The sequence below is a fragment of the Sminthopsis crassicaudata genome, chromosome 5 (assembly GCF_048593235.1).
Source record: "Sminthopsis crassicaudata isolate SCR6 chromosome 5, ASM4859323v1, whole genome shotgun sequence".
NCBI lineage: Eukaryota > Metazoa > Chordata > Mammalia > Dasyuromorphia > Dasyuridae > Sminthopsis > Sminthopsis crassicaudata.
In genome coordinates, this window is record NC_133621.1 from 302,332,245 (window position 1) to 302,353,385 (window position 21,141).

At 52.9% G+C, this 21,141-nt stretch overlaps 1 protein-coding gene across 2 annotated transcripts; it reads left to right on the plus strand.

Annotated features, from left to right (window-relative positions):
- The first annotated feature begins 491 nt into the window (after positions 1–491).
- Positions 492–21,098, plus strand: WBP2NL (WBP2 N-terminal like). 2 transcript variants are annotated; one of them, XM_074271855.1, is made up of 11 exons: positions 492–653; positions 8,721–8,829; positions 9,157–9,298; positions 9,450–9,542; positions 9,643–9,792; positions 10,491–10,871; positions 14,043–14,140; positions 17,810–18,087; positions 18,308–18,379; positions 19,066–19,308; positions 20,824–21,098. In XM_074271855.1, the coding sequence occupies exons 1-7, from the start codon at positions 589–591 to the stop codon at positions 14,069–14,071; spliced, it is 969 nt and encodes a 322-aa protein (XP_074127956.1). In that variant the 5' UTR covers positions 492–588; the 3' UTR covers positions 14,072–14,140; positions 17,810–18,087; positions 18,308–18,379; positions 19,066–19,308; positions 20,824–21,098. The 2 variants fall into 2 exon arrangements, with proteins under 2 accessions (XP_074127956.1, XP_074127957.1); XM_074271856.1 differs by having other exon boundaries at positions 17,810–17,898.
- The last annotated feature ends 43 nt before the right edge of the window (positions 21,099–21,141 follow it).

Sequence of the window (21,141 nt, forward strand, 5' to 3'; positions counted from 1 at the left end):
TGTGCTAATCCCGGATGATAATCTCAGGGAAAAAGTCCCAGCACCGAGGGGCATTGGAAAGGTATTATTAGGCCCATTTTACAGATAGGGACGCTAGAGTCCAGAGGGGGTGCAGAGCTTTTCCTAAGTCATAAAGCCCCACACGCTACATTCGAACCCGTGACTCCACAGCTTCTAGACGCAGAGTTTAAACCGCCGTCAGGCACAGACTGCGAGGGGCGGAGCCTAGGAAAGATCGGACTGTGATATCATCTGCCCCAGGGCGCGGTCTCCCTCCCTCCGCATCATTTACTTTGTCTCGCTCGCGTCGTCCCTTTCCCCGCCCAAGGGGCGTGTCCTGATCAGACCCTGCCCCCGGTGTTCTGGAAACCAGACCCCGCCCAGAGGCCCCACGTGACGAGCCTCACCCTCTCTCTTTCTCGCTCTCTCCATGCGCCTGCGCCATAATCTCCGCACCCTACACCCGCTCGGCCCCCGAGAGCCCCGCCCCTCGCGGAGCAGACCCCGCCCCCTCCCTCCCTTCCCTCCCCTTTCCCCCCCTTTGTCCCCCACCCCCGGTCAGGGGCGGCCCGCCCCGGAAGGGCGAAAATGGCGGTGAATCAGCACCACACCGAGGACAGCCAAAACGCCGTCATCATCCCTCATGGAGAAAGGTGCGGGGCGGAAGCGAGCGAGTGGGGGGGGCGGGGCCGGGGGGGACGAACAACTTCTGAGCCCGCCCCTCCCCACGCGTCACCACGGAAGGCCACACCCCTTTCACCCACGAAGAGCGTGGGCCGGGCCTTCTCGAAGGCGCATGGAGCGCGCGCCCCCCTCTGGTGGGGAGGGGAACGGAAGCACACTGGAGAGGCGGGAGAGCAGGCGCGCCCCCTGGTGATGCGGAGCGCCAGGGCATGTCAGTAGTTACAGCCTTTATTGAGCCGATTCTCCTGGATACCGGGCTCTGTGCTAACCACGTGGTGGGGACCCCCAGAATAGTTAGAAACAAAACAAGGGTTGTGGGAAGAAGGGTGCGGGACATCCCGGAACGCTTCCTGGAGGAGGCGCCATTTATTAAAGAATATAGAAGCACACGAGGAAGAGGGTGGGGCGCCCCAGTAGAGCTGGAGGCGCACGTGGGACACTTGGGGATGGGGCCCCTGGCAGCAGAGTGACAACAGCAGCGTTCCAGCAAAGGGGGGGGGCTGCAGCTGCGGGGTCAGCGAGGGACGGTGGGCGCGAAGGCGGAGAGCAGAGGGTCCGGCAGAGGCGCCCTCAGCCTAGGGTCGGCCGGCCCCCCAGAGCAGGAGGAGGCCCGGCGCCGAGAGCGCCTCAGCCCTTACCCCGGGCGTGCCCGTCCCGCGGCAGAGCCAGTGCCCCGCCCCCTCCCCGCCCGGAGCCTGTCCCGGTGCTCGTGACTGCTGCCGGGCACGAGGCTCTGACTGGTGGGTGACGTCACCGAGGAGCAGAGCGGCTGGCCCAGGACGGGACCTGGGGGGGGGAGAGAAGGGGGACCAGGGAGCTGATTTCTCAGATCGAGGGAACAGAAAGGGCTCAACCACCTCGGAGACCCCGAGAACGCGGAGGGAAAAGCCGACAAAGTTGGAGAGCGCCGCCCCCAGGCCCCGCGGCCTCCAGCCCCGTCACTTGCACGTGGCTAAGGTGAATGAGAACTGAACAGAATTCCCCCGACTCCAGCCCGGATGGCGGGACTCCTCAGTGGCCGGGGAGGGCGGTTGTGCCTGCATTGTGGCCTCCCGGTGACCCCGGTGCCCAGCCCCCGGGGGTGCTCTGTCAGTAGCGGGCCGGGGCCTTCTGGTCAATAAAGCCGACCATTATGGAATATTCCATCCCAAAGGACCCTCATCATACTCATCACCCTATAGAGAAACTAAAACTTATTCTGAGCGCCCCGTTCCCGGTCACTTCTGGGAAGTCTCCCCAGATTGGGAGCTGTGCCCTCTGTGGCGGGTTTGTGCCGGGCTGTCGGAGTGACACCGCCACTCACTGGGCCCGCTGCCGCCGGGGAGCCGCGCCCCTCCCCCCTCTCCGACCCCTCCCCTCCGCCAGCTCCCGGCTGCCCCGGCCCGAGTCCTGCGCTCTTGCCTTCAGCGCCCATTTCCGTGGCCAGCTTGGCCGTCACGGGGTGGAGAGCAGCGAGGACGGCGCCCAGGCCCGGCGCACACCAGCCTGGCCTGGCACGGACCCCTGAGCCCCGGCTCCGCCCGCCTCACGGTCGTGTTTGTGACCGCACTTTGCAGAGCTCAGAGCAGCATTAAATGGACGAGAGCTCCCAGGCGGACCCCAGTCCGGAGCGATGGCCACCCCCATGACCTTCCTGCACAGCCCTGAGGAGCGCTGCTCAGCCCTTTGTGTGACCAAGCCCGGTGGAGGCAAACGCGCCGGGCCGAGCCTCCTGGGACTCTCCGAGCCCCCGCTGGAGGACCGGCCTCGGTGCCCACTGGGTCTCGTCGCAAACCCGAGTCTCATTATTGGGGGCCGCCACTCCTCGGGCCATTTCTTCTCAATTCTTGGGTGACTCAGATTTATAATTTCTTTCTCAGTGAGACAGATCAACGAGCTCATTTATCCAGATGAGGTCAGAGATCCTTCCTTCTAGTCATTTTCTATAATACTTAATCCCATTTTCTGTAGTACTTAATCCAACAAGCATTTATTAAATGCCTACTGTGTGCACCCAGACTTTTTTTCCTATCTTTTTGCTGAAGCGATTGGGGTTAAGTGGCTTGCCCCATGTCACACATCTAGGAAGTGTTAAGTGTCTGAGGTCCCATTTGAACTCGGCTCTATCCGCTGTGGCGCCACCTAGCTGCCCCCGCATCCAGATTTTTACCAAACATCCCTGTCCATCAGAACCATCCCAAAGTGCAATGTGGGGGGAGGGTGATCCGCTGGAGTCCCCTTCACTGAAGGCCCTTACACTGGATGCCCACTTGCTGGGCTACTGGAGAGAGGCTTCTTGGGCAGATACCAGCACTAGCGGAGGGGCAAAGGTGGATAGGTGACTGTTCTTGCCTTAAGGAATGGAGTAAAAACACTGATAACAGTTATTATTCTTGCTCTCATCCTTCCCTCCGTCATGCCAGGAGGGGGTTTGTGCTTCAAGCGCTGTCCAGACGAGTCACTTGGACTCCCACTGAGACGTCGTGAGGCGACGAGCCTCCGGCCGGCCATTCTCTCTTGTGTTGCTCTATCGGGGGTGCCTGGGCCCCGGCCTTGCCCCCTCGGTGCCCTGTGGGGCCAGCCCCGGTTCTGCTGCGAATTCTCTCCCAGAATGGCGCATGATCCCCAGGGTGGGGCTCCACCAGCCTGTGCGGACTTTGTTATTCTTTTGCTTTAGAGCCATCACATGGAAGGGGGAGGGTCCCATTAGCAAGAGAGGAGCTGAATGTGAACCCAGGCCCCTACCCCTGCTTCTGGCTCTGATATCTGGGGCCCCCAGACCTCAGGTGGGCAAAAGGCACTGGCCTGCAGAGATAAGGCCCAGTTAATAGAGACAGGCGACTCACGAAGACTAACCTTGAGATTCCCTTCTGGAATAAGCTACAAAACAGACAAGCCCACAAACCCGTGCTCTGGTGATAAGGCTGAGGCCCCAGAGGCACCTGACGGGAAGGTGACCCTCTGCATGGGGCCCAGCAGGGACAACAAAAGGAGATAGAAAGGGAGGATTACGAGGGGGAGTTGTGGAGGACGCCTCTGCCACAGTGGGCTGATCCATTTCCCTCTTTTCCTGCTGAGCCCCCAGAGAAGGGGGGTTCTGGTCTCCCCCTCTTAGAGTCAGGGAGGAGGAACCACCATCTTTTCTCTTCGCAGGAGTAACTGCCCCTCCCTCCATCCATTCCTCAAGGCATGAGGCTGTGGGACCCCAGCACTGTCTGTGCTCTGGCCATTGGCGGTCTCCAAGGCTCTGGGGGGATTTCCCAGAAAGAGGATGGTCTCCACCTGACACAGTCCCTGGGCTGCTCCATCTGGGGTCCGTCTGCGCCCTCCAGATCTCTCTCATCTCCTCCGCGTGACCTCCCTGCCCTGGGGGCTGCTCTCTGACTTACGGGACATTCTTCCCAAGAGGGGGCCTGCTCGAGCTTCTGGTGTAAGCCATCCCATGGAAGAGATGAGCTTGTTCCGTCTGGGTCTGGGGACGAGAACTGGGCAGATTTGGAAAGGGAAAGAGCGGGCATCGAGCCCCTCTTAACAACCGAGCTGTCGTGGGGAGACCCCTTTAGCCTGCTGGGAGCGACGCTGCTCCCACGGAGGCGAAGGTTCCCCTGAATTTGGGGTTCGTGGGTCACTTCTGTTTTCCTCCCAACGAGCCTGTGAAATGTGCCACAAAGCCCTTGTACAAGGGAAGACTGAGACCAAAGAGGAAGATGGCTCATTTAGTCGATTAAAGCAAGATCTAGACTCCCCTGCTACGGGTGCCTGCTCTTAGGGGAGAGAGGGAGGTGATTACTCCCTTTTGATGGGCCTGGCACAGGAGGCTCTGTGGGGAGGGGCCAGCGCTCGCTGGTCGGGGCAGCTCCTGCTCTCACCATTCTAGGCCCTCTTCCCCATCTGAGGCAAACACTGAGAGGGAGCCATCGACACTGACTGCCTCCACTTCCTCTCCTCCCCCTCTCTTCCAAGCCTCCGAAAGCGGGTCCCCAGCCTCTTGGCTCTCCTGACACTTCCCTCTGCAAAGTGACCGGCCGTCTCCTGCCGCCTCCCAGACAGCCTCCTCTCAGGCCTCAGCCTCCGTGACTCCCACCTCCCGCCTGGGTCTCCCAGAGCCCCTCTGACTGCCCCTTCCCAGTCCTGTCCAAGCCACGCCTCTTTTCTCTGTGCATCTTCCCAAACCAGCAGCTTTATCAGCTCAACCATTGCCGCTCCTCGGGTGGCTCAGCCCTAGCGTCTCTCCTTGGCTCCACTGACACAGTCCAGCTGCCCTGTGGGACTTCAGACCGAATGCTCCGTACTCACTCAATAAGCATTTATTAAGCACCTGTTATGTGCCAGGCCTGTGTAGGATCCTGAGCTGCAGGAACACAAATTGGAGAGACGCCTGTGGAGGCGTCAGTTAGACACATGGCTCTGTATGAACAAGGCAGACAGAACACGGATAACGAGGAAGATTTCCTAGTGCCTCCTCCTCCTGGCTGGCCAGCTCTAAAGGCAGTGGGCAGCCTCCCTCTGCCCCAACCATCCCCACTCTTAGCTCGGGCAGGTCCAGCCACACTGGACGCTCTCTTGTACGGCCCCGCCCCCACTAGAATGTAAGCTCCTTGAGAGCAGGGATGATTCCACGTCACTTCCGTATCTCTAGGGACTGGCACTCAGGGTGCTTCCTGGCTGCTCTTCTTGGCCAAGTGACTCCCTCCAAGTGAGGCACTCCCTCTGCCACTGCTGGTCGGCCCCTGCTCTGCACCCAGGCCCTGCGTCCCTGACCTCGGCGCCGGAGGAGTGGTCATCCGCTGCTTGGCGGCTGTGGGGACGGCCCGCGTCCCTCCCTCAGACCCCCAGTCAGTCATCAAAGATCAGATTGCAGGCCTTTACCGTCTCCTCCGGTGCCTCCCCAGCACCCAGAACTCAGCGTGGAACTTCAGACAGGGCCCGGCCAGAGCAAGGGCGGCGAGACCCTCGCCTTTCTCCTCCTGGAGCCACTGAGGTTGTAATGAGCACAGCCTAAGATTTCATGAGCTCGGGAACTCCCGGATGAGGAATGACCCTCTCCGGGTGCAGGCTAGCCCCTCCTCTGGAGCTACTCTTCTCAGAGAGGTGGCCCAGTGGCACCCGCCAGCATGGCTCACGGGCAGAACCCGAACTGGGGGTCAGTGAGCCCAAAGCCGTGCTGCCCTTGAGCCTGAGGGGAGCTATTTCACTAACTTGTTGTCCACTGAGACTCCCTGATTCTTTTCACAGGACCTATTGTCTACCCAGACTTCTCCTTCCTGTACTTGTTTGGGATTTAAAAAACCCAGATGTGGGCTATTACATTTATCCTGATTAGCTTTCATATTATTAGATTCATCCCATAATATTCACCTGTTGAAAGCGAGTTGGCTGCTAATTCTGACTTTTAACGGCTCAGTCACTCAGCGAGCATTTATTAAGCACTAACTGTGTACCAGGTGCCATCTGCTCTGTTATTTATCTCTCCCAAGTGTGTGTGACCTGAAAATCTCATTTTAAAAACATGCCATTTATGCTTTGACCCTAGTCACCACGTGGAACGGCTCAGGGCTGCGGGTAATTCCCTGGGACACTCCGACAGAAACCCCTCTCCTGGGTGACAGTTAATCTCAGTTCGTCTCTTTGGACTTACTCGTCCCGCCATTCTGGTACAACCCAATTATACTCCCATTTCTTCCGGGTCCAGAAGGAACAAGGGAGAGGCTTTGCCAAATATTTGCTTAGAAATCAGGGACCTCGAGCAGGATGCTCTCCGAAAGTCCTCCAGAGACTCAAGCCAAGCGAAATGTTGCGTGTACTAATTGATAACGCTCTGGGATGATCAGCGGTGAAGGACTTTGCTATTCTCGGCAATACAATGATCCAAGACCACTCTGAGGGACTTAGGAGGCAAGCTCCCATCCATATCCAGAGAGGAACTGATTGTGTTGGAATACGGATTGAAGCATTCTCTCTTTTTAATTATATATGTGAATTCATATAGATTTATATTCATATATCTATATGAATTCACATATATAATTAAAAAGAGAGAATGAATATTTTCATATTTATATTTGCATATCTATATATGAATGTAAAATATTCATTATTTTACATTCATATATAGATATGCAAATATAAATATGAAAATATTCATTTTTTAAACTTTATTTTTCTTGAGGGAGGTCTATGTTTTCTTTTACATACATGACTTTTATGGAAATGTTTTGCATAATTTCATATGTCCCTTCTTGATGGGGGGTTGGGGTGGGGATAAGGGAAAGAATGTGGAACTCAAGGTTTTAAGAACAAATGTAAAAAATGTTTTAAATGTAACTGGGGGAAAATAAGAATATTAAATAATTTTTTTAAAGAGTGAAAATGCTAAGTTGTGAACCACCCTCAGTTCCCACAGTCCTCTCTGGGTGTCCCTGGCTCTCTTTATCACTGCTCAATTGGAATTGATTTGGTTCATCTCATTGTTGAAGAGAACCACGTCCATCAGAATTGATTGTCGTATAATCTTCTTGTTACCGTGTACAACGATCTCCTGGTTCTGCTCCCTTTACTCAGCATCAGTTCATGTCTCTCCAGGCCTCTCTGAAATCATCCTGACGATCGGTTCTTACAGAATAATAATTCCCATAACAAAATATTAAATAATTTTTTAAAAAATCAGGCACCTGTGGGCCTTGGCCATGTTTAGTGACTCACGAGCCCAGTGACTACCTGATCACTGAAGCCAACAGGATTATCTGAACACTCCCAGCTCCTGCCACTTCTTCCAAATCCGGCTCCTTCTCTTGCCGCTAACCTCTCTCTCTCTCTTCTTTTTTATTGAAGCTTTGGGTAATTTTTCCAACATTGACGCTTGCATTACCTTTTGTTGCAAATGTTCCCCTCCTTCCCTCACCCCCTCTCCTGGACGGCAGGTAGTCCCATACATGTTAAATACACTGAGAGACATGTTAGATAACTCTCTTTTAATAACACGTCCCGGAACATGCCTGGAACCCGAGTTAAGCTCGCCGTTTCTCATCTCAAAATCAGCCGCCCTCTCCCCCTTCCAGAAAGTCAAGCCATTGAGTGCCCGTTGCCAATCCCTGGCAAACGGCCCAGAAGCTCCCCTTTCAGAACTTTTACTTTTGTCATTCAGCTGTTTCCATCATGTGTGACCCCATTTGGGGTTTCCTTGGCAGAGATACCGGCATGGATGGCCATGGCCTTCTCCGGCTCTTTTTGCAAATGAGGAAACTGAGTCAGAGTCAAGTACCTTGCCCAGGATCACACAGCTGGGAGGGCCTGAGACCCTCTAAGACAGCATTTATCGTGGCTGCACCCTCTGCCCGCAGCCTTCCCCAGTGCCGCCCCTTCTGCTTCCTTCTTCCTCCCCAGGCCCGGCCCCTCTCCTCTTCCTCGGGCCTCCTGCCCCAGATGCGGTGCCAGTGCGCTGGCCGGATGCTAGGGCCATCAAAGCGTCATTTCCCTCAGTTGCCAGATTGTCCGGCCGGTCTCTTGGGAGTAATCCCGGCCCTGCTCCATCTGCCAGCAGGAGCACCCGCATGGGGCTTCAGCCTGGAACGGTGGGAAGGGCGCTGGATTGGGCGTGGGGGACCGCGGTTTGACAGGAAGCCGCCTTTCTCTGTATCTTGGCGCCTGGCACCCCATAGGAGCTTAATGAATGCGCGTTGATGGTCTAACCTTGCCTTGTTTTTGTAGAAGGGTACCCGCTGATTCCCAGGACTCCAGAAGTGGCTGCGGGCAGCGTTCAGGATGCATGGGATTGGCCCCGTGGTGGAGCTGGGCAGCCCGGTGCCTCAGGGCCCTCTGGGGCTGCGGGACCAGTGCAAGAGCTAGATGAGAAGGGGTCGCTATCGGCCTCAGGCCAGGGCGTTCTCCTGACCTCCATGAGGAGGTCTGCCCAGGAGGGCCATTGCCAGACCCATGTTTGTTGGGGGCTGCAAGCCGTAGGATGTGCAGCTCAATGGATGAGAGAAAGGGCGGGAGGTGGGGGCTCTGGGGCCGGCCTTCGGTGACCCCAGGCCCCCCGCTTCCTCCTGTCTCCACAGCGTTCTGATGCGCACCGAGGACGTGGACCTGTCCTTCTCCAACCTGTCTGTCACCAACAGTCTCTTCAAGGGCTCCAGGAGGGGAGTGCTGTACCTCACTCAGTACCGGGTAACGGGAGCCTCGGGTCAGGAGCTGGGGCGGGAGGCGGGGGGGCCCACACGGGGGTCTCTCTGGTGCTTGAGAAGCTGCAGGCCCATTTTGCAGATGGGGCCTTGGGGGCAGAGCCAGGAAGAGGCCAGGTCCAAGTCTCCCCTCTGACCCTCGGGCCCCCTGCAGGGGGCCGGGCCTTGGAGGGGGGAGCCACCCGCCCACGGAGGCATGCGCATGCGCCAGCGGTCCCCCCCTGAGCTGCCGTTCCTCCGAGCCCCCGGGTCCCCTGCAAGGAGGGCTGACCTTGCGTCCCTTCCTTCCCCCTGCCCCTCGCCTGACCCCTAGGTGATCTTTGTTTCCTCGCGCCCCGGCAAGGACACGCTCAAGTCCTTCATGATGCCCTTCAATCTCATGAAGGACTATTCGATAGAGCAGCCCACCTTTGGCGCCAACTACATAAAAGGGATCATCTCTGCCGCACCCAATGGTGTGTACCACCCTCAGCCCCAGTGGGGCAGCCCCAGCCCCCGGGGCCCCCTCCCGTGCCCCCCTCCCCGCGCCCCCTGGGTGCATCCCCAGCCCTCCCCCGGGTGCCCAGGCTGCCCAGCCCCTCAGGTGTGGGCTCCTTCTCCCCTCAGGGGGCTGGGAAGGACAGGCCAACTTCAGAATGACCTTCCGGAGCGGAGGGGCCATGGAGTTTGGCCGGCTGATGATGAGATGCGCCTCCAACGGTGAGTGACCAGGCCGGTCTGGAGACTCTGGATACGCCCTTGGGGGCGGGCCGGGGGCCAGGGCCCCTTGAGCTGAGCGCCCCATTGTTTTGCCTTTCAGCCTCGCGAGGACTCCCACCTCCAGTGCCCTTCTTTGGCTTCAGCCCCCACAGTGCCCTGATGATCACTATGTACCCCCGACCGATCCAGTCGGCCCCCACCCAGGTCATCTACATGATACCAGCCAACTCAACCTACGTGCCGTCCTCAGGTCAGGCTCTGGGCGGGAAGCCCCTCACCCACTCCGGGCCCCCCCAGTCTGCCAGTCCCGTCTGGCCCCTTCCAGAGGGGGCGGGGCTTTGGAGAAGGATTCAGGCCTCCTCAAGCGTCCTTCGAGTTCGATGATGGCGGCCGGCCAGGCCGGGTTCATTCTGGGCCCCCCACACCACAGACGCCACGTCCAAAACCGAGCTCCTCCTGCCCCCGTGGCCTCCGGGCTACAGACGGGCCCTCCCCTGGGAACCATCGTGAGAGGGCAGCCCCCAAATAGCTGCCGTCCCAATAGCAGATGTGGCGAGTCCATAGGTGGGGTGCAGGCTGAGCCACATGGAAAATCCAGAGCCTGCGGGCTAGGCCGGCCGGACCTGGGGCCCAGGGCCAGCCTTCCTGCCTGCTTTGGGCCCGTCTAGCCTCCATCTTCCCCTCCCCTCCCCTTTCCTCCTCCATCGCCTGAGCCCGAGCCCCCATATCCCGCTTTAGCCAGCCTTCGCCCCCATTGGCACCCAGCTCCGGGGCCCCTTTCTCTGGACTCTTCAGAACCCGCGTGTCCCTTTGGATTACAGCTATTCAGATGAGGCATCTGGCAGTGGCGAGAGGGCCGGGCCGGGCCGGGGTATCCTCGAAGCTGGCCCAATACTGAAGGCTTCATAAGTCACATTGAATACAGTCTTTCTCCTTTTTGTTACCTAGGGTATCAATTCCCTTCGACCTCAGCCCCTGGATACGGACCCCCTCCCCCTGGATACGGGCTCCCTCCCCCTGGATACGGACCCCTTCCCATCAGATATGGGCCTCCTCCCCCTGGATATGGACCTCCTCCCCCTGGATATGGACCTCCTCCCCCTGGATATGGACCTCCTCCCCCTGGATATGGACCTCCTCCCCCTGGATATGGACCTCCTCCCCCTGGATATCGACCTCCTCTCCCTGGATTCATAGGCCCTCCCATCCCCCCTCCTGGATATGGACCCCCTCCTCCTGTATATAGACCTGCTCTTCCTCCCTCAGCCACAATCACTGAAATTTCTGACTCCCAAGCCCCTGAGGGTCAATCAGAACCCCCCAAAAAAGGTAAGAGAAAGCTGTTTCAAGGGATATGACGGAAGTCTTGTCTAGTCGTCCGTGGGACAGGAAAGACAGGCTAACCACGGGCAGGTGGAGTCTGGGAAGTTGCCCTTGGGATCCTCTGGGTTGGGCGCCCGAGGACAAAGTATCCAAGGCCAGCGGGTGGGCCACAAGGGAGTGCCTTTGTGGGCTTCATCCCATTCCCCAAACTAGCTACAAGCAGACTAAAACGGGGCCATGTGGGGCTGGATTCAGGGATCCTGGAGAATCTCTCCCATGTACCCCAGCCCTCCGTGATCTGAGGTCAATCAACAGCCAGGAGGATCCAGGGCAAGGCCAAAAGTGGGGGACTGGCAGGAGAGTAGCCATCAGGGGACTGTCACCTTCCACACTGTGGCTAGGGACCTGCAGGGGCGGCAAGACTAGTGGCCTCACCCTGATCAGCCAGCCTAGGAGGAGACCAAACGAGAGCGGGGGAGACCCGGTGTGGGGTGGGGGAGCCTCTCCCTGTTTTATCCTAGAGGACCCGGGACATCCCACATCTTGGCTAGGAAGGCCCTGGGGCAGGCAGACCTGAGGAGTGGCCATGGGAAACCAGGCTGAAAGCCACCGGGCTCCTTCTCCTAAATCCAAAGGAGCTTGGCTGATGGGAGAGGCAAGGGGGGGGGATGCTTTAAGAACCCAACTAAGGCCCAATGTGATTCACAAGGAAAAATGAATGTCCATGAATAACCAAAAAATGGGTTTTTTCATGTAACTGGGGAAATTTTATTTATTATTTATTTGTTTTTTTGTTTTTGTTTTTGTTTTTTATTTTTACAAAAAATTTATGCATAGGTAATTTTCTAGCATTGATAATTGCAAAACCTTTTGTTTCAACTTTTCCCCTCCTTCTCCTCACCTCTTCCCCCAGATGGCAGGTTAACAAATACATGTTAAATATGTGAAAGTATAAGTTAAATACAATACATGTATACATGTCCAAACAGTTATTTTGCTATACAAAAAGAATCGGACTTGGAAATAGTGTACAATTAGCCTGTGAAGGAAATAAAAAATGCAGACAGACAAAAATAGAGGGATTGGGAATTCTATGTAGTGGTTCATAGTCGTCTCCCAGAGTTCTCCCGCTGGGTGTAGCTGGTTCAGTTCATTACTGCTCTGTTGGAAATGATTTGGTTCATCTCATTGTTAAGAGGGCTTCGTTCATCAGAATTGATCATCATATAGTGTTGTTGTTGAAGTGTATAGTGATCTCCTGATCCTGCTCATTTCACTCAGCATCAGTTCCTGTAAGTCTCTCCAGGCCTTTCTGAAATTCTTCTGCTGGTCATTTCTTACAGAACAATAATATTCCATAACATTCATAGACCACAATTTATTCAGCCAGTCTCCAGCTGATGGGCATCCACTCATTTTCCAGTTTCTGGCCACTACAAAAAGGGCTGTCACAAACATTTTGCACATACAGGTCCCTTTCCCTACTTTAAGATCTCTGTGGGATATAAGCCCAGTAGTAAAGCTGCTGGATCAAAGGGTATGCACAGCTCTTTGAGCATAGTTCCAAATTGCTCTCCAGAATGGCTAGATGTATTCACAATTCCACCAACAATGTATCAGTGTCCCAGTTTTCCCACATCCCCTCCAACATTCTCCTTTATCTTTCCCTGTCATTCTAGCCAATCTGACAGGTGTGTAGAGATATCTCAGAGTTGTCTTAATTTGCATTTCTCTAATAAATAATGACTTGGAGCATCTTGAAGCATCTTTTCATCTGGCTAGAAATAGTTTCAATTTCTTTGTCTAAGAATTGTCTGTTCATATCTTTTGACCATTTATCAATTGGAGAATGGCTTGATTTCTCATAAATTAGAGTCAATTCTCTATATATTTTGGAAATGAGGCCTTTATCAGAACCTTTGACTGTAAAAATGTTTTCCCAGTTTATTGTTTCCCTTCTAATCTTGTTTGCATTAGTTTTGTTTGTATAAAACCTTTTTAATTTGATATAATCAAATTTTTGTATTTTGTGATCAATAATGACTTCTTTGACAACAATGACAATAATGTTCTTTGGTCATGAATTCCTTCCTTTTCTACAGATCTAAAAGATAAACTATCCTATGCTCTTCTAATTTATTTATGTATAATCTCATTCTTTCTGCCTAGGTCATGAACCCATTTTGACCTGACCTTGGTATATGATGTTAAGTGTGGGTCAATGCCTAGTTTCTGCCATACTAATTTCCAGTTTTCCCAGCAATTTTTGTCAAACAGTGAGTTCTTATCCCAAAAGCTGGGGTCTTTGGGTTTGCCAAACACTAGATTATTGAAATTATTGGCTGTTTTTTCCTTTGAACCTAACCTATTCCCCTGATCAACTAGTCTATTTCTTAGCCAATACCAAATGGTTTTTGGTAACCACTGCTTTATAATAAAATTTTAGATCAAGTGCAGCTAGGCCACCTTCATTTTTTTTTTCATTAATTCCCTTGAAATTCCTGACCTTTTGTTTTTCTATATAAACTTGGTTGTTGTTTTTTTTCTAAGTCATTAAAATAGTTTTTTGGGAGTCTGATTGGTATAGCGCTAAATAAATAGATTACTTTAGGTAGTATTGTCATCTTTATCATATTTGTTTGCCCAATCCAAGAGCATTTAATATTTTTCCAATTGGTTAGATCTGACTTTATTTATATGGAAAGTGTTTTGTAATTTTTGCTCATATAGTTTCTGATTTTCCCTTGGCAGATAGATTCCTAAATATTTTATACTATTGGTAGTTCCTTTAAATGGAATTTCTCTTTGTAGTTCTAACTGTTGGATTTTGTTAGTGATCTGTAAGAATGCTGATGATTTATGTGGGTTTATTTTGTATCCTGCAACTTTGCTAAAGATGTGGATTATTTCTAATAGCTTTTTAGTAGAATCCCTGGGGTTCTCTAAGTATACTTTCATATGATCTGTAAAGAGTGATAGTTTAGTTTCCTCATTACCTATTCTAATCCCTTTAATTTCTTTCTCATCTGTTATTGCCAAAGCTAGCATTTCTAATACAATATTGAATAGTAATGGTGATAATGGGCAATCTTGTTTCTCTCCTGATCTTATTGGGAATAGTTCAAGTTTATCCCCATTACATATGATGCTTACTGATGGGTTGTTTATTTTTTAAAGAAGAAAACACTAAAGAAACCAAGAAGTGAGGAGAGCGGTAGAGCTGCCATCTTTCCAAAGAGAGCCCTTCCCCACTCCCTGTGAATATGCCCCAAACAGTAAGGTAAGAACTGGGAACAAGCCTCCCAAAGGGAAACCCAGGTCATCAAGGGGACAAAAGCAGCTTCCCAAGTGTGAGGTGGGGGAGGTCTGGATAAAGAACAGGAGCTCTGAGGAAAGTCTAGGGATGGGGACAGGGTGTCTTAGTGGACCACAAGCTCAGTAGGTCAGCAGCTGGGATGCAGCAGTCGAAAAAGGTAATGAGGTCTTGAGATCTGGTTTTCAGGAACAGGGAGGGGAGAGTCACCCCCTTCCCCCACTGTCCTCTGCTCTTGACAGAAGTGATGCCGTGCCCAATTCTGAGCATCCAAGTTTAAGATGAACATTAATAAAGTTAGAGTCATGAGGAGGGCAGTCAGGATGGTAAAAGAACCCATGACAATAGGAAGAGTGTGTGTGTGAAAGAAAGAGACAGAGAAAGAGAAATAGAGACAGAGAGAGAAACAAAGACAGAAAGGGAAACAGAGACAGAGAAACAGAGACAGAAAGGGAAACAGAGACAGAGAAACAGAGACAGAAAGAGAGACAGAGACACAGAGACAGGGGGACAGAGAGAGAAGGAGGGAGGGAGAGAAAGAGAGTTGTGGTCCTGACTCCTCATTTTAGGCTCTGGCGACTGACTTGCCCAGGGTCCCATAGTAGTAAATATCAGAGGCTAGATTCAAATCTGTATCCTCTGGCTCTTTCCATTGCCCCTCTGCTTACTGTCCAGGCAGGACAGGAGAGCTGCTTCTAAGCATGTGTGGGCAATGGTGTGGGAGCCGGGGCTTGGCCGGTGCTGCCTTGGGGCTGCGAGCAAGGGCCTGAGGGTCCTCCTGTGGGCTGGGGCTGCCCCAGACTTGGCCTCTGAGCTGCCTCTCTGCTGGGGGCAGGGGAGGACAGTCAGCTCAATTTCATCCCAGAGGCTGATAATTCTCTGTCCTCCCTCCAGGCTTATGGAGGCTTTGGCAGCCCCAGGCCCAGGCTCCACGGCTGCTTCTGACCAGGAGTCAGAACCCCGGGAGCCTCCCTGGCTTCTCCCAAGTGAGGCCAGCTGGGCACTGATTTGTGAGTCGGGATGCTGGGGAGCCCGGGAATGAGCCTCTCCATGCCCAAAGTTGGAGACCTGGCTCCCAAACGGGAAGGATTTGGGGAACGGGGACTGAATTTCCTCCTGGTGAATGAGGGGGCTGGGCATCTCCCCATCTCCTCAGGCATCTTAGATGAGGGAGAAATCTCTCTCTCTCTCTCTCTCTCTCTCTCTCTCTCTCTCTCTCTCTCTCTCTCTCTTTTTTATTATTAATTTCCTTTATTGTAGCTCTCATTTCTGAATATATCCTTCCCTCAGCTCCTCCCCAGAGAGTCAATGTTAAAAAAAGGATTTTAAAAGAAAAAAATAAAATTCAGCAAAGCCAGATGACACATCCCAGCATCCTCCTGATAGTGTATGCAACATTTCATATCCATAGTCCCCCCACCTGTCCCCGGGTCAGGATGGAGGAGCCTTTTTCCTCTTCAGAGGTCAAGCTTGCCCCTTAGGTTTCTGCAGCCACCGGTGCTGACTGCTGCATTCCTCCTCCTTCCGTTTATGTTGTCGGAGACATGGAGTAAATCACTGACCTGGCGCTGCTTGCTTCCTCTTGGTCTTCCCATAAGTACCGGGTTTTTCTGACCGAGCAATAGCCATCCCATTCACTTGACTCCTTCCCAGTTCTTTGCTCCCACAAAAAGGACTTTGACATATGTTGGGGGGCTTTTCATTTGGCGTGTTTGCCCAGCACCAGAATCTGAGAGTCAAAGAGTATGGACTTTTTGGTCATCTTTTCCCAGGGGTTAAGTGACTTAACTAAGGTCACTCAACTAGTGTCCGAGGCCTCATTTGAACTCGAGTCTTCTGACTCAAGACCCATTGCTCTAAACACCGAGCCACCCGGCAGCCTCCTTGCAAACCTTAAAGTCCTATAAAAGTCTATTATCTTTAATTATTAAAATCTTTTTCATAGTGGTTAGTAGTTTGCAATTCTTTTGAAAACAATTCATATCTTTTTTTCCCTTTAGTAGTAGAATTTTATTTTTCCAAATGCATGTAAAGATAGTGTTGAACATTTTCATAAGATACTTTTTGTTCCAACCTTTTTCTCCTCCTTTCCTTATTTCCTCCCTCCCTTCCCAAGGCAACAAGCAATTTGCTATGGGTTATATATGTGTAATACTTTTAAACGTACTTCCATGTTGGCCATGTTATACAAGAAAAATCCGACCAAAAGGGGAAAAAAAACACGAGAAAGAAAAAGCAAATAAGCCAACAAGGTGAAAATACTCTGCTTCCATTCATCTTCCGTCTCTATAGTTCTTTCTGTGACATGGATGGCATTTTCTTTTCTTTTCTTTTTCTTTTTTTTCTGAGGTAATTGGGGTTAAGTGATTTGCTCAGGGTCACACAGCTAGGAAGTAAGTGTTAAGTGACTGAGACCAGATCAGGTCCTCCTGACTTCAGGCCACTGAATCCACTGCCCCACCCGCCTGCCCCACAGATGGCATTTTCTATCCCAAATCTATTGGAATTGCCTTGAATCCCCCCCATTGTAGAAAAAGCCGTGTCCATCAGAGTCGATCATCAATCTTGTTGCCGTGTACAACATTCTCCTGCTTCCACTCACTTCCCTCAGGATCAAGAACAGTTCCTGTCTTTGTGTCTTGCGGAACGATTCTCAGTTTCATATATTTGATGTAAAGCTACTTCCCCTGTGTTTTGGTTGGTAATCTTAATGAAAATTCTCCACAAGTAGGCCACAGGACTTCTACTCAGGCCATCATCCAGGAGGTTGGGGAGAGGAATCTTTTCTCAGTAGGGTAGTTTTCTAAATTACCTGGAACCTTGACAGGAAAGGGAATTGCTTGGTAACTGGGTAGCATGCTACTAGAGCAGATATTGGCCGGGAGCATCTGTGACACCCCAGGGTGCTGCTGCAGAAGCCATGGCCTGCTCCAACCATGCTGGAAGCAGTTGGGACCAAAATGCCCATACCCTTTGACCCAGAGATTCCCCAGCCAAGCTACGTCCCCAAAGGGGTGCTTGTACCTAGCCATGGATAGTCCCAAGAAAGAGAAAGCAAGCAACAAACAAAAAAGGGGAAAATACTCTGCTTTCCAGTCTCCATACTTCTCTGGATGCGTGTTTTTGTAGCAGCAAAGAGCTGGAGTAGATGCCCACCTTGGGCTTCACAAGCATGGCAGCCTATTGTATAAGGCACACTGAATGGAGGAGCCTGGAGAACTTCTATGAACTGATGCAGAGGAAAACAAGCAGAGCCAGGAAAAGCAAGCATTGGGATCACAACAGTGGTGGCAGAAAGGTTCACCCCACTGACAGACTGAATATTGTGCAATTGTCACCCCAGAGAAGAGATGAGAAAATGTACTTCCCTCCCTCCCTGTTCTGCAGAGGTGGTGGGCTATGGATGTGGAGCACTGAATACACTGTCACGTTCGACTGAGGAGCTTTATTTTATTGACTGGCTTTTTTCTTCCTTCTTATATAATAATAAGGGATAACTCTCTGGACATGGGAAGGAGGAGCATATATTTGGAAATAGAGGTGATAAAATAAAAGTCAATAAAACTTTTCTTTAAAAAAAAAAGATAAACTAACCCGTCTTATTTATTATTACCACTGTCCTTCCTGATAGAATCATGATGGCATTCGGGCTGGCTCAAAGACTTCTCAAGCAGTCCACGGCGGTAGTCCTTCATTTGGGAAGCAGGAGCTTCGTTTTGGGTGAGGGGACGGGCCCCCAAAAGTGGCAGGCATGAAACTGTCATTCCCTCAGCCCGCTGCCCACCGAGCAGTCTATCCAGCTGACCACCCAGCCTGGAAAAATGTCAGAATCGCCAGGAGGGAGAGAGAGCTGGGGTTATGGAGGTGGTGAAGGACAGAGAGCGAGACCTCTGCTTGTTTGTGGTGGAGGTGTGTGTTTTTGTGTCTGTGTGTATGGGGAGCTTCCTGGGGGGTGCTCACCTTTTTGGGGTGCACCTTCCTTGCTTCCGTGAAGATCAGCCATTCCTTCCAAACAACAAGACCTTGAAAGCATCATCTCAGTCCCTCCCAGACCATCCCCCGGCCAGGACCCAGGTAGGGACGGGCCAGCCTTCATAGCCAGACATCCCTTCTTTTGTTTGTCTTAAAGGTTCCTAGGAGAGGCTGGGAGATTTTCTGCTTGAGGTGGGCCTCAGTCTACTTGGCTCAGCCCGTATTGGAGGTACGTGTTTCTAGGAACTTGTCTCTAATAATTTTACAGAATGTTGATGTAATTAGTGCTTTTAAAATGCTGAATGCTAAGAACAAATCCATTGGTAATTAATATAATAGAATATAATAAATTAATATAATAAAATAGAATGGAGAACGATGGGTAGTTGAGAATAACTGAGGAGCTAGGCCTGTGAGATGGAGGGAGGACCAGATTTTTGCAAAGGCACCAGCGTGCACACGGCTCAGCTGACATTATCCTAGGATAGGGTCACCGACCGATGGGGTAACAAGTGCTGTCCCTTGGTGACCTCTTTACAAAGCAGGGATAATGGTGATAATGACCGACAGCTAGCTGCCTTAGGAGCATTTTACAAGTATCTCACAGCCCTGGGAAATAGGTGCTATTATCACGTGGGGCAAAAGGAGTTAAGTGACAGAGTCCCACAGCTAACCAACGTCTGAGGCTGGATTTGAACTTGGGTCTCCCTGATTCTTTCCCACTGAGTTAGGCTAGACTGAAAATTGGTCACATTTTCCCAGGGGCTTTTAATAGCTGAGCCCCGGACACAGCCAGCCGGCACGGCGGCTCGAGTTGGAGGCAGAACGCCGGCCGGGAGTCAGGCAAAAGCCCGGCTCTTGGTCTCTTGGAGGTTTTAGCCTCCTCTCAAGCTTAGTCCTTGTGTCCATCCACAGAAGGAGAGCCCAGATGGGCACTTTGAGTCACTTCTGAGAGAAGTGCAAGCCCAGGTGAAGAAGCAAACACAAAGATCCAGACCGAAAGAGGCAGCGAGGCGGCAGCTTCAGAGAGTGGGCGCTCTGGCCGCAGAGAAGAGAGCCGCCTGGGAACGGGACGGAGCGCCAGCCCGGGCAGTCAGGAGTGGAACTCTCTTAGGCCTGGTGGGGAAGGGCTCCGAGGGGCGCACATGATCCCTGCACGTGAGCCTCAGTCTCTGTTGTCTGTTCTCGCTTCCCAAGCACTCTGTGTTCACGGGGAGTGGGGTGGGTGGGCTGGGAGGAAGGTGTCCCTGACTAGTGAGAAAGGGTCTGGGGAGGAGGGCACAGAGAGAACCTCGCCTCGGCAGGTGAACCGAGGATCTCCCGGGGAGGGGGGCGCCCCGGTCTGGATCTGAGGGGATTAAGGACCTCCAGAGCAGGGTCACCTGTGGGACGTGGCCACACAGGAAGACACTCTCAATGGGCTTTTAAAAAAAAGGGCTAGAATTGTGTTGGGTTGGAAGGTACTTGGAGATGCTCGAGCAGAAAGTGGCATATACTTTTCATTGATTCCTTTTTAAGTTAAAACTCACTTCTGAACAATCTGCCCCTGCCCAACCTTCCCCAAGCCTTCTGGGCTAACAAAGTCTACAATCATATCTCTAAATGAATCTGGACTAAGCTGCCATTTTGGCTGTGATGGATCTCTCCCCTGTCGGGAACTTCAGCCTCTCCCAGGTCACCGCGGGCCGTGGGGTGGAGCAGAGCCTCGGAATTGTGGCACAGGGCATTTTTTCTCACTTCTGTTCACTCTCTGCATCGGTCCCCAATCCAGTTTTGTTTGTGGCCCCCTGAGCCAGTAACCCGGCACAGCCGGGAGCTGGGAGAGGAGAAATCCCAGGGGCCTAGGGACAAGCATGCTCCCGGAGGAGCCCACGGCCCTTCAGTGACGACCCTGACGATGTCTGTCCTGGCCCAGGGGCACGCCTCCAAGCCCGGGAGGACAACGCATGAATTTTTCCCATCATTTTCCAACAGTACAATCTGTTTCATCTCCTTAGACAAGCGGTCCTCAAACTTGTTAAATAGGGGGCCAGTTCCCTGTCCCTCAGACTGTTGGAGGGCCGGACTATAGTAAAAACACTCTGTCTCCGCCCCTCAGCCCATTTGCCGTAACCCAGTGGGGCCAAATAAATGTCCTCAGCCGCTGCATCTGGCCCGTGGGCCATAGTTTGAGAACCCCTGCCTTAGTCTGTGCAGCCCCCCATTGTCCAGCGGTTACCTGTTTTGTTTCCAATTCTGGGCTGCCGACTCCCATCCCTGCCCTCCTTGGCGCCCACGCGTGGCATCCGAGTCAGAGGCCATGAATCCAAAAGGCTTCCGGGATGGCCGGGCTGCCTGTGGGTGGGCCCGACTCTCGGGATCGGTGTCTCGTCACCTTACCACGCCGGCCACTTCCCTGTCCTTTAAAGGGATTCTGAAAGGCAGAAGTCACAGAGCAAGGTTCCACTTTCTACCACAGACACCGACAAGTTCGGGCCTTTTTGTGGGGGAAGCCGGACCGGGCCAGGGCCTGTGGGCCAAGGGCAAAGGGAAGGGGGGTGGCTGGAGGACGAGGTTCTCTGTGGTCCCGGCTCCCTGATTGGGAGGGACGCCCCATCCCCAGGGATGGAGGCACCTGAGCACCGGGGTCCCGGGTCAGTTCTAAGGCCCCCCCCCCCCATGTTCTCTCCAAAGGCAGCCCACTTCCTGGCCACTTCCCGAGGAGGACACGGAGAAGGGGCGTCCCACACCTTTCCTGTTTCACCCAGACAGCTGCCCGCCCTTCTGCCCTCTCCTCTCCGGAGGTCTCTCCTGGGCACCTGAGCGGCCAAACCCCTGGGACCGTGGACGAGGCGGCTGAGGGCCACCTGGCCCCAGCATGGCTGCCACGCTTGAGGATGAAGCTCCGGAGCTACAGGGGTCAGTGTGGGCCTGGCCTCAGTGGGGCTAAATAAAGTGAAGTGAGAGGCTTTAGGCTGGCCGGCCCTTTCCTCACTAGGGTTCCCCAGCAGA

What these genes read in the sequence shown, in the direction of transcription:
- WBP2NL (XM_074271855.1), top strand. Translation starts at nt 589, where the DNA reads ATGGCGGTGAATCAGCACCACACCGAGGACAGCCAAAACGCCGTCATC. An exon ending in GATGAGATGCGCCTCCAACG is followed by an intron (nt 9,543 to 9,642) that starts GTGAGTGACCAG and finishes TTTGCCTTTCAG; the next exon opens with CCTCGCGAGGACTCCCACCT. An exon ending in AACCTACGTGCCGTCCTCAG is followed by an intron (nt 9,793 to 10,490) that starts GTCAGGCTCTGG and finishes TTTGTTACCTAG; the next exon opens with GGTATCAATTCCCTTCGACC.